The 12364-nt window shown below is 35.7% G+C and overlaps 2 protein-coding genes across 8 annotated transcripts; one reads left to right on the top strand and one right to left on the bottom strand.

Annotated features, from left to right (window-relative positions):
* Positions 1–489: 489 nt before the first annotated feature.
* On the bottom strand, positions 490–7817 carry LOC136226113 (uncharacterized). 7 transcript variants are annotated; one of them, XR_010687604.1, is made up of 4 exons: positions 7675–7817; positions 5726–6975; positions 1579–1955; positions 490–1084 (listed from the first exon to the last, which is right to left on the bottom strand). XR_010687604.1 is itself a non-coding variant. In XM_066014443.1 (2 exons), the coding sequence occupies exon 2, from the start codon at positions 6918–6920 to the stop codon at positions 5922–5924; it is 999 nt and encodes a 332-aa protein (XP_065870515.1). In that variant the 5' UTR covers positions 6921–6975; positions 7675–7817; the 3' UTR covers positions 5207–5921. The 7 variants fall into 7 exon arrangements, 1 of the variants encoding a protein (XP_065870515.1); XR_010687606.1 differs by lacking the exon at positions 1579–1955 and having other exon boundaries at positions 498–1084; XR_010687605.1 differs by lacking the exon at positions 490–1084 and having other exon boundaries at positions 1110–1918.
* On the top strand, positions 2466–5292 carry LOC136227118 (disease resistance protein RPM1-like). Its single transcript, XM_066015819.1, has one exon. It carries the CDS (start codon positions 2466–2468, stop codon positions 5223–5225), a length of 2760 nt encoding a protein of 919 aa, XP_065871891.1. The 3' UTR covers positions 5226–5292.
* Positions 7818–12364: the final 4547 nt, after the last annotated feature.

The following is a 12364-nucleotide window of genomic DNA, read 5'->3' as shown; positions in this document are numbered from 1 at the left end:
TTTCTATTTTTACGTTTTCACAGTTTTCCACGTCTCTACATATTTTTTGTGTTTTAATATACAATTGAAAATAAAAAAAATATAGAAAATCTATATTTAGTGGTTGGAAAATATTTTCCAGTGTTGTCGCCAAACACCGGAAAATATTTTTCAGTGTTGTTGCCAAACACAGGAAAATATTTTATTTTCCTGCACAATATTTTCCCTGCATAATATTTTCCAGAACACAATATTTTTCCCAAACAAACTAGGCCTTTATCAATAGATGAATTGTCTCGGTTTGATCTAAAAAGTTTTGATAAAATATCAACGAAATAATTTAACTCAAAAGTTTTGCTATCCTTAACGGGCTTATGGACTTTGCTAAGATTTACTGAAATATAGAGCTAAGTTTGGCTTCAATGAATATCATTATGATTAGATTAATGAGTGAAGAAAATTCACACGAAAACACAGATGGCATCTACATTCAACATTCAAATACAATACCATATCAACTGAGATTCTATATTCAAATTTGGCGGATTTTGACATTTAAATTAAACACTCTTATGATATGGTTTAGGGATAGAAGGAAATATCTCCAGTAGACCTGTTTATTGTGGGTCGGACTTGAGCCGACTTTAAAAAAAAAAAAAAAAAAAAAACTTAGCTCAGGTTTTGTCTATTAAATTTAATAATTAATATTAATAAATTTTCAGCAGGCCTAGGTCGATTGAACCTGAAATAGTTTTTCCTTGTCCAAGCCCGTTAATTGAACATGGGCAGAACCGGGAAGGTCCCCACCCTGTGAAAATATCTAATCTCCGGTCCAAACTCAGGTAAAGTCTCAAGGTCACAGAAAGAGTTTATGAAAGTGCCTACACATCGCTCCACCCAGTGACGGAACCACAAAAATTTAGTAGGAAAACTCAGTGATCGAGTAATTCGTCATTACTTCCATATGTTGTCCAATTTCTGCAAATGGCAAAATTACTGGACGGAGTTTTTATTTGCAGCAACAGAATTTTCAGTCAGTAAATATATTTCGTGGTTCTAAATCTCTGTGACCGCCTGTAGTTCCATCCATGGGCCATGGCTCCACCTATAGAGACACCAACAACATTTTAGGGTAACACGAGTCGTTTTCTTACCGTTAAACACATCCTGGTAGACCTTTTTTAGCATTCTTTAAATATATATAAAAGTATGTTTCATCATATTAAGATATAATTGATGAGAGAAAAAAACAGCACATAAAATATTAGAAAAGGGTAGCGTGAAGCATTGTGGAGTGTGTGAGCATCCAGAGCACAAGTTGAGTAAAATGAAGTAATGGCAACATAGTCGTATGAAACTTGTAATTTATAACAGTATTACTTGAAAAAGTCGTCGCTTTGAACTGTTCTTCTGTTTAGGATAGTGACAGAAGAGTTGACCTTAATTTCTTATAAGAATTGAATTAGTCAATGAAATTCCTCTTTAACCAATCAGATCAAGATCAAAATCAAGGGGGCAACATTCTATAAAACAATATTTAATTGTTTTATGACAGGATCATGGCAGCTGCTTTTTAAAAAAAAATCACAAGATTCTTACAACTGGATGATCACACATTCTGGAATCTGTTTTTTTTGTCCATCTGTTTATCACATGGAAGAACATTGACCACAAGTTGGAAGATAACATTCTTCTTGCAAGAAAGATTCAACGTGCTTCCCTCACCTTCAAGAATCAAATTTTTAACCTAACTGCAATTTCAAATCTCATTAACGGACCATGAGTTTTTTTCATTAATAGAAGGTGCGCAATCTCAAACTTTACCGGTTGGTCAGAACGCTCTAAAAGTTAGAGGGTGACAAGAACATGAAATAACACATGGAAAAAAAACTCATCTTTTGTTAACGAGGATTGAAACTGCACCGTCTGAAAGTTAAATCTGTTCTCCCCCAATAATCATTGTGTTAAAGTTGTACCTTTATCCCAATAATTAATAAACTTTAATTATTACCAATGTTCAAAACTAATCATAAAATAAATTTCAAAAGAAAAAGTAAAATATAATAACCATATTGGATTTAGGCTGGGTATGTAACTGTAATATGGTTGCTAATGACAGTAACCAAGGGGAATCTTATTTGTCTATAAATAGTTTTTTTTTTTTTTTTAAGTAAAGGCAGAGAGCAAGAAGGTTCCAACTAGGTTGGCACCAGCCCCTACCCACAACCCCAAACCCCTAAATTTTAATTTGTCTATAAATAGTTAAATACTATATCATCAAGAGTAAGTTAACTCAAACATCATTGAAACCTCACAGTTTCACCAAATAACCAATTCTGTTCTTTTATTTTTCTTCTTTGCACTTTCCATATAGCTTTAATCCATACATGTTCTGGAAGGTTGAAATGTAAAAACCAGGGTCAGAATCATAAAATCTCTTGTCCAGCCAGAAGAAATATCTGAATTCCAACTTAAGGAATCCAGAGATGGCTGAAGTTTGTGTGAACTTGTTACTTCAGAAGCTCCAAGAAGAGGAGAAACTATTGTCAAGCATACGGGTAGACTTTGAACGCATCAGTGATGAATTGCAGTTCATGAAGACTTTCTTAAGGGTCGCAGAATCAATGGAGGATAGTAACTTTGACCTCAAGTTGTGGCTCTTGAAAGTCATAGAGATAGTTTATTACATGGATGATGCTCTTGATGATTTCAGGCTGAATCTTACACGTAATAATCGGTATGGCATCTTTGCTTCTGTTAGGGAACTCTTTTGGTGTATCAGCACTTCCAAAGATCGCTTCCGATTATCTTTGAAAATGCAAGACATGAAGTCCAGGGTAAAAGATATTTCAATGCAACACAGGAGATACTGCATAAAACATGAGATGATTGTCGAAAGTTGGAGCTCCGGTAATGCAGAAAATCTACCCAGAAAAGGAGAAACCTATCTGCTTGAAAAAGCAAACCCAGTCGGTATTCAAGGGCACAAGCAGAAACTCATCAACTGGATTGTCGAAGGCAAATCCGATCGACAAGTGGTTTCGGTGGTTGGAGTTGGTGGTTTGGGGAAGAGCACCTTGGTGAAAAGAGTGTATGATGATGCAGAAGTGAAAAAACACTTCAAATTTCACGCTTGGATCACGGTCTCTCAATTTTCAACAATTGAGGAGTTGCTAAAAGATCTGATTCATCAACTCTTCCATGTTCTTCATAAAGCAGATCCTCTATTAGTGGACAGAATGAGCCAGAGTAAAAGCGAGGTGATAAGAGTGGCAAATGAATTCCTTCAGCAAAAAAGGTACCTTATAGTGTTAGATAACGTATGGGATGCCAAAGTCACGGATGCTTTTGAACAAACACTTCCAGACAACAACTATGGCAGCCGAATATTGCTCACAGCACGCGAAGCTACAGTTGCCAGCGGTACGAGATCTCCTGTCAAGGTCTTCACTTTGACTCCCCTGTCAGCATATGATTCATGGACATTATTTTCCAGCAAAGTATTTCGTAGCACCATTTGCCCTCCATCTTTGGAGGCTCTGTCAAATAAGATCCTAACAAGATGTGAAGGATTGCCACTTGCAATTGGGGCAATATCTGGTGTTCTAGCAACAAAAAGCAAAAGTAGAATAGAACAATGGGAGAAGATTGACCGCAGCCTTGGTGACAATGAAAAAACTATGAACGTGAGAAAAGTATTGTTACTCAGTTACAACTTTTTGCCTTATTATCTCAAATCCTGTTTGCTCTACTTGAGCCTCTTCCCTGTGGGTCAGCCTATTAGGTGCAGTAGACTTGTTCGGTTGTGGATATCAGAAGGATTTGTAAACGAACGTGGAGCAATGCCACTAGAGCAAGTCGCAGAAACCTATTTGAATGAGCTCATATATAGAAGCTTAGTTCAAGTGACTGAAACAACCATTGATGGACGGGTCAAAAGCTGCCGCATCCACGACCTTGTTTATGAGATGCTGATTTCCAAAGCAAAAGATTTGAACTTTTTGATGACAGTCAAGAATGAAGGAGAAATATGGCTGGAAAAAGCCCGTCGTTTATCCATTCATCATAGCACACCAAGCATAGAACAGCAAATTGCACCCAGACTCCGTTCTCTGATCATATCAGGGAAGATAGAATCTCCTGTATTTAATCTGTTTCTTGACCGGTTAAGGCTGCTTCAAGTGTTAGATTTGGAGGGTACACAACTGAAGGAATTTCCAAAACAGATTGTCAAACTAAGGCTTTTGAAGTATCTTAGTTTGAGGAAGACTAAGGTCGAGTTGATACCAAGATCCATCGGGAACTTGCAGAACTTGGAAACCTTAGATCTCAAACATGCTTGTGTAACTGAGTTGCCTACTGAGATCCTGAAGCTCCAGAAACTTCAGCATCTACTGGTGTACCATTATGAAATCTCGTCAGAGGATAAGATTCACAAAAAGTATGGTGTTAAGGTGCCAAACGACATAGGTAGTCTCCAGTCTGTTCAAAAGCTTTGCTTCATTGAAGCTAATGATGAAGGTAGTAAACTTATGAAAGAGCTGGGGAAACTGAACAATCTAAGGAGATTGGGGATCACAAAGTTGAGGAAAGAAAATGGCAAGGCTCTGTCTTCGTCCATTGAGAAGCTCATCAATCTTCGTGCTCTGTCAATCACTTCAATGACAGAAAAAGAGACTATTGATTTGGATCACATATGTTATCCTCCTCAATATCTTCAAAGATTGTACTTAGCAGGGAATTTAGAGAGAGTTCCAGACTGGATATCTTCACTTGATTGCTTGGTTAAGGTGGTGCTGAAATGGAGCCGATTAAGCAGCGATCCAGCTCTGTCTCTTCAGAATCTGCCGAAACTGGTGCATCTAGAGCTTATTCAGGCTTATGAAGGAACAAGATTGTGTTTACAGCGACAAGGGTTTCGAAGCCTAAAGTTTTTGGGTCTAAATAAGTTAGAAGAACTTCAAGTAATGGAAGTTGAGAAAGGAGCAATGCCTCATCTTGAAAAGCTGGTCATTCAGAGTTGCTATTCAATGGTGTCGGTGCCATCAGGCATTGAGCAATTGTTTGAGCTCAAAGTTGTGGAATTTATCAACATGCCAATAGAATTAATCATGAAAGTGGATCCAAATACAGAGCATGGAGATCACTGGAAGGTTAAGCATGTGCCAGAAGTTCATTTTTCCTATTCCAACGATGGAAATTGGGATGTCTTTTCTTTGAATAGTTCCAGAAAGGACACATATTAAGGATGTATAGTTACTTCTGGCAACGATGTTTAAATGGAAGAATATCATTATGGCATTTCTAGTTTTATGAGCAGTTGTATATTTTTGTAACACAAATAATTCTAATTGTATATTTGTATTTGTAACATAATGATTGTAATTTTTTATTTATAAATTCATTGTAATTATTGTTTGTAAGTTCATTGGAAAATTGTTATTTGTAAATTCATTGGAAAATTGTTAAATTTGTCAAAAATTCAAAAATTCATAAACTTTGAAACTGAATGTTTTATTTATTGCAGAAGTTACCTGACATTTTAAAGTTTCTTTGCTAGTTCATGACTGGGGACATTCAACTCTTAAAGGTTAGACTAGATTCTCTTTCTATAATATAAGTACTTTCTCTATGGGCATATAAACTAGCAATATTAAATCACTATAAGCTGTTAATGTTTGAATCTTGGTAAAAGAAAAATAGAAGTAAAATAATTAAGGAAAGCAAACTGATATTTAAATCGTACCAAAATGTAGCTTGAAGGCAACAAGCTTAATGAACAACCATTGGCTTTGCATGTTTGTCCCCCAGGTGGATTTCTTATTATTGTTCGGAAGCCAATAAACACCATACCAATAGCTTGTTTCAAGAGGAACAGGGACTGATGGGAAGAACATAGAGCAGCAAAACAAGCTCAGAATCACAAGAGAAACCCCAAATATTCAAGCTTCAGATGTTCTCTGCTGCTGGAATTCGGTATCAACTTTCCTAAAAAACTGATCCCAACCACTTCCTGGACCAGTATCTAAATAATCTTGTGGAACTGCTGTTTTCAAACCTGGCCGTATTCCACATTGGCTCTCCACAACTCTGAAGTCCACATTATCCCCTTTTCCCCTTTTCTGCTCCAATTCCTCCCAAGTAAAAAGCAATGGAAGTGTAAATGCACCCCAAGGATTAAAGTCAACAATTTTAACACGCTCATCCTTTGTGACATAAACATCAAATGTGTAATTCTCTGATTCAAAACACAGTCTCACATTCTCGGTGAAGAAGTTCTCGACCATTGATTGCAGACTACTTTTCTTATCAAGGAGAACAGGATAAAACGTAGTTACTTCACGCTGTGAAATCCCGACAAGGTGATGACCCCGTACAAAACAACGGAATTCCATCTCTGGCAGTAGAGATGAATACCACTTCCGGAGAGCAAGGAAGAACCTTGGGGGCCTTGAAGAGGATTTATGACTGCATGAATCATAGGCATGGCACAAATCGTGGACCAACGAGTCAGATGCCCGCAGCAACAGCACAATCTCACTGAAGGAAGTGCAGCGGAGGGTTCCTGATGTGCTAATCCAAGCAGAATCTTTGGGTGAACTCCAATTCAGCTTAGGAAAAACTGCACCTCCAATTATTTCTATTGTTTCATTGATCTTCAATTCGAGTTCAGGAAAAGATAGGGTTGAGAGAGGTTCCTCCGCTTCATCTCCGGATCCTTCGGAAACCTGATAGTCTTCTTCATCTATAGGATTATGAATTCTGTTGGGCAAGGCATCTTTATTAGAGACAGAATCAGGGAGAATAAAAGGACCTGAATCATCAAGAAGGTACTCAACAAAAGATTCTGGAAGCTTTTGAATGACAGTTTTGATTGACAAAGTTTTGAACTTTGGGTACCATTCCTGAATCTGACATCGGTTCACTTCTTCCTCCTCCATTTTTAAGATGATGGCTATCCTCGTTCTATGTTGCAAACTGACTTTTGAAGATCTTCTATTAAGCATACAAAAAGGTTTACATAATCAGTGACTAATAAGTATCAAAAGTACAACAATATTATCTCCCATTTTATCCTCTTTTGGATGAAATAGTTGACGTGGAGTCATAATCAACTAAATAAATGATTGTCTACAAGACCATAACATTAACAGTAGAAACAGAACTACATCATACAAAAAGGTTTACATAATCAGTGACTAATAAGTATCAAAAGTACAACAATATTATCTCCCATTTTATCCTCTTTTGGATGAAATAGTTGACGTGGAGTCATAATCAACTAAATAAATGATTGTCTACAAGACCATAACATTAACAGTAGAAACAGAACTACATCAAGTTTATAGAAGTATTTAAGTGAGAAAATGAATTATAAGGGCCTGAACACTTTGCTCAATGATGATTAGTAAAGAGGAAATAATGAATACAAAAATGGGAACCGACAATTCAGATTGCAAAGTGAAGAAGCCACAATAACAAACTTGTAAGGAAAATTTATAACTTATAACAAACTTATACGATCTTCAATGTAACACATCCACTTGATTTACACCATTGAAAATAAAGTAAGAATACCAGAATTTGAGGTTCGTAAATATAGCTTATGCCTTTGTATCCTTAGTTTATTCTCTATCTATCATCATTAAACTCCATAAACAAATTAATTTCAAGGAAAAGATAAAAATTGGTTACCTCGACAACAGCTTTACAGGAAGAAATAAGAGAGACGATCTGCTAACAAATCCACTGTTGCTCAAACAATCCCTCGCAGTTGGGGCAGAAGATCTTCTGCAGGCTGCTATGGCGGTTTAGGCCTTACCTGGATTTTTAGTCTTAACGGGCTGGGCTTAGGTTTTGTTTAGGGTTTTTACATGAAATTCATATATATAATAATATTTATTATTTAGCCAATATTAATAATTTAATTAATATAATATCAAAAGTATAAGTTTTTATTTGATAAATGTCAAACCTTGTAACTGCTTTAGTGGATGAAGTTATAATGAGAATTCGTCTAACTGCCCACTTGACTTAATTGATAATTTTAATTGACAAAGTTATAAATAATCTTTAAAAGTTGAATTTTCATGTAATTTTTTCTTTTGTTTAATAATAGGAAATTTACACAGAAAATTCAGATTTGAAAAACTATTTACAACTATGTCAAGTACTAATTTAAATAATATCAAACTAAGAAAACTATTGTTTTTTTATATATATTTTAAGAATTATGTTTTATGAATTAGGGGTCTAAGATATATTTTTTAGAGTTTATGATTTGTAAATTAAGATCTAAAATTTATAAATTATGGTATAAAATCATAGTTTATTTGAGATATATAGAAAATAATGACATATTGAGAATTAAGTTTTGTGATATGATTTAATTGTAATTTTGTAATCAGATATGATTTCTATGTAAATAGCCCATTAATAATTCACTTAAATTAAAATGGTAAGCACTCATTTAATTTAAGTACATTTGATAACAGTTGTTTCTCCACCACTTAAATTAGTTAATTAAGTTTAAAAAATCACTTATTTTGATAAGTCATAATATTTAACATAACATTTTAAGTTAAATATTATTAACTAATATTTTTTATAAAAATTACATTATTCAATACTTTCAGCACTTATAATATTAAGCACTTAAAATTCAATATTTACTTTTTCAGCACTTAATTTTCAATTTAATCAAACAGCACCTTTGTATTGGAACAAAGCAGTTGGCAAATGAAGTTAAGAGGAGATGTCATTGTGCATAATATCCAGGATGCATGTGTAAGGTACATTACACACATGATGCCTCTGAGAGAATACCATGCATAATTCGCTAATCGGTATGATGCTTTCCCAATATGAGTGGACAAAATAAACTTTACAATCATTCTTCTTAAAACCTTTGCACCTCTTAATCAACCAAGTAAAAGAGTGGAGAGGTTGCGAGTTTGTTTGCATAAAACCAACTACCACCATTGAGTCAAGTTCCACAATTAGCTATCTAAAGCCTTTCCTCCAGGCAAGTTCCAACTCCTAAGTATAGGCTCCAAATCTTGACCAACAGAGTGAACAAATTCCAAGGTTGACCATAAAATCTCTATGTCTAGAGTCGTTACAATCTCTTAAAAGTCCATCAGGAGATGCACAGCTTGTAGCTAAGCGACAAGACTCGTCTGAATTTATTTTTACCCATTGCGAGTCTAGTGGATGCTAGGAGATCCAGATTCGAGAGTCTCGACGAGTTGGACAGGTAATGCCTTCCTCAAAAGCCAACATGAAATCTTTATCTTGAGTGAAGATACCTAGTGTATCACACTAAATTTGCACTAAACCTTCGAAGATGTACTGATTTATTCCCTTCTATAGATTCTAGAGCACAAACGCAAAGATTAGAGACCAAGGCACATCTTCAACATCGTACTGTACTGTACTTGCAAGTTTCGCAGTAGCCACTCGTCAAAATCAGGAGCGAAGAACTGAGCCTGATACCTTGCCGGAATTAAGCGGGACCAGATGGTCCGAGTCCGAATATAGTTACAAAGAAGGTGAAATTATGTTTTAGTGTTGTCGTAGAAAATACAAGCATTCGAACCAACAAAGTGACATCTTTTCCTGTTGCGATTACACATCAGCCTATAGTTGCCTAGAATCCAAAAGAAAGTGAGATTCGATGCGGCACCCGGAGCTTCCAAATCCTCTTATAGTACTCAGTATGGAGATCCGATGAGGGATGGCATTGTAAATGGTATCCTCACGAACACTGTGTATATGCCAGAGCTTGACCCCATCCAAAACTAGGAATCCTCCATTTCCTCGTCCATAAACACAAACGCTATAATTTTCAAAATCCAAACGGCTTGTAATTTATTAGTGAGATCCTCCCAACACCACCCCTATAGCTTTACAATATGAGCGCACAGATCTGCTAAGCTCCTCCTCAATTATTCGCGTCATAGCATAATAGGCCAGTTGGTAAGCTTCACACTATATGTCCAGCCAAAAAAGAGTACCCCTTCCATTTTGTAAGGCACAGCCAATGCCAAACTTAATAACAAAGGCCTCCTGAGTCACAATCTTCCAAAAGTAGGAATCGGTAGCTCTGCAGTTCAATTTATTAAGACTATCGGTACTCCGATATAATATGCTATGTGAGCTTAGCCAGCATACATAAGTTAAATTTTTGAGTCTCCCTAATGTTCACCCCCTTCAATTTCGGTTTGCTGATAGTATCTCATTTGACCCGGTGTATTTGCTGGTCCCTTGTGAGATAGAATCTAGTTCCAAAAGGGGTGAATGGAACTATTGGCTAAATTTTAACCTTTAATAAATTTCTCACAAATTTAGTTCAATAGCACAAGACAAGGCAAGCTCGGAATCAGAGGCAAGCTTCATTTGCTACGTTAAGTAAAGACAAAGCTTGATTCTGCTTCTGGACGTTTTGCACAGAAGGCAACTTAATTGGAAGAGCCTCTATGTGACTTAAGATATAAACGATCTATTGATCACAATAGTCGGAAGCATAAGTTAAATAAATAATCACAAAAGCGAGTAATAGAGCAGAAGGAGTAAAGAAAGGAGTTAGAGAAATAGTTACTCAGCGATTTATACTAGTTCGACCTCCTGCCTACATCCAGTCCTCAGAATACCTTCTTATGGTTTTTAATCCACTAGTGGACTCTTTTAATAGGTAGAGCATAAACCCTTACAATAGACATATATGTTCTGTAAAGTACCGTCCTTTAGACTCCATACTCAACTATTTATCTACCTCTCTTGCTACTCATTTACAACCGAAGTGAACAGAAGAGTTTATGATCTTTTTAAGCTATTGATAAGTTTGTCCTGACTTAGAACACAATGAAAAACTACAAGTTATTAGACGAATGAAAACAGTAAATGTGTATAAGCTTTTGCTTTGCTTTTGGAACTTTAAGGATGATTCTCTCTGGATTATCAAGTCCAAATGAAGCAAATCATGGGGCTTTTATAGTGACACTTTGAGGCTGGTCATTTCGAATTTCAAAATAACCGTTGGAGGGAAAGGCTCCCATTTGTCACTTTTGTCCTTAGTAGTCAGTACAAAAGCCTACCGTTGTGTCTCTATTTTCCTTCTGTTTTCAGGAGACAATGTGCTTTTGAGAGCTGCCATAATCAGTCTGACTGTTTGCACAAATAAGGTAAAGATTCCAAGTTGACCAGGGGACAAGCCATCTACTCCTTGTACTTCTTTCCTTATATGGAGGTGTCAGTTGTCCAGAGTCAAAGTTGATCTTGCTAGATATGCCTTGATCTTCATCTTCCGGAACAAGTAATCTTCATGGCATGGGCTGTTGCTTCTGGATTCTTCCAGCACTTGGGTTGAGCTTGGTGTTTGGGCCTTTGATCCAACTCAAAGCCTTTATATATATTTTCCTTTCTTTATTTCATTTAATTAAACACACTTAACAAACCACTAGTCCAAATAAATCAACATTTAATTTTAATGTTTAACTAATTATGGAATATTAATTTTCTTTTAATATTTTTGTCATAATCAAAATTAGTGTGGAAATTGTGTTTCAACAAACTCTCATATTTTGATGTTGGCAAAAATTCAGAGGTTAAGAAGAAATAAAATTAATCTCCCCCATAATAGTTGGACTTACATTGCTTCTGGATTCTCCCCCGTTAGGGTTGAGCTACTGAAAAGAATTTTACTTAGGATTTAAAGAAATGTTAGACATTGAGAGATTCATATTAAAATTAAGTTTAGAGTCAGAAGCATAGTGTGTTAGAGCAAGATATATCAAGGGAATGTCGTTACATAATGAAACTGAAATAATGTCCTTATGATCATCGTTGAGGTATCAGAGTTATATATAGTTTCCTTATTATCGTTAATGTATCAGAGTTATTTATCCATTGACATTATTTTGTTAAGTGTTGATTAAACAGAGTCATTATAAATGAGAAAGGCATGTAATGGTGTTATTCGAAAGCAATTAACATTCAGAGGCAATATATGGAAAAGATAGACATTTTTATAAACACATCCAGCAGATATACAACATATAAGACTTAACAATATATAAGCACAAAAGAAGGACTAGACAAAGTTCCTATTTAGGTTGTCTAATGTTTATGGAGACGATGTTAGACTTCTTCATGTTTAGAGGTTGTTGTTGCTGCTGAGATGTTGATACTAAAACTGTTCAAGAAGCTATAACCTTATCATGTTTCTGTTTTTGTTCAACCTCAGAGGTTTTCTCCCCCTTTTTGCTAACATCAGTGGGGAAGGTCCTTCGAGGTGGTGTTGGGGTTTAGTGTCCTATAGACAATTGTTCTAGGATACAAACTTAATATAAATGAATTGTTCTTTATATCATTTGTTTTAATGAGA

Source organism: Euphorbia lathyris, chromosome 4 (assembly GCF_963576675.1).
Source record: "Euphorbia lathyris chromosome 4, ddEupLath1.1, whole genome shotgun sequence".
Taxonomy (NCBI): Eukaryota; Viridiplantae; Streptophyta; class Magnoliopsida; order Malpighiales; family Euphorbiaceae; genus Euphorbia; species Euphorbia lathyris.
Note: the sequence above shows the minus strand (reverse complement) of the source record. Positions and strands in the feature narration are given on the sequence as shown.

Bases quoted from the DNA above. Each gene is read 5' to 3' on its own strand.
- LOC136227118 (XM_066015819.1), top strand. From the start codon at position 2,466: ATGGCTGAAGTTTGTGTGAACTTGTTACTTCAGAAGCTCCAAGAAGAG.
- LOC136226113 (XM_066014443.1), bottom strand. From the start codon at position 6,920: ATGGAGGAGGAAGAAGTGAACCGATGTCAGATTCAGGAATGGTACCCA.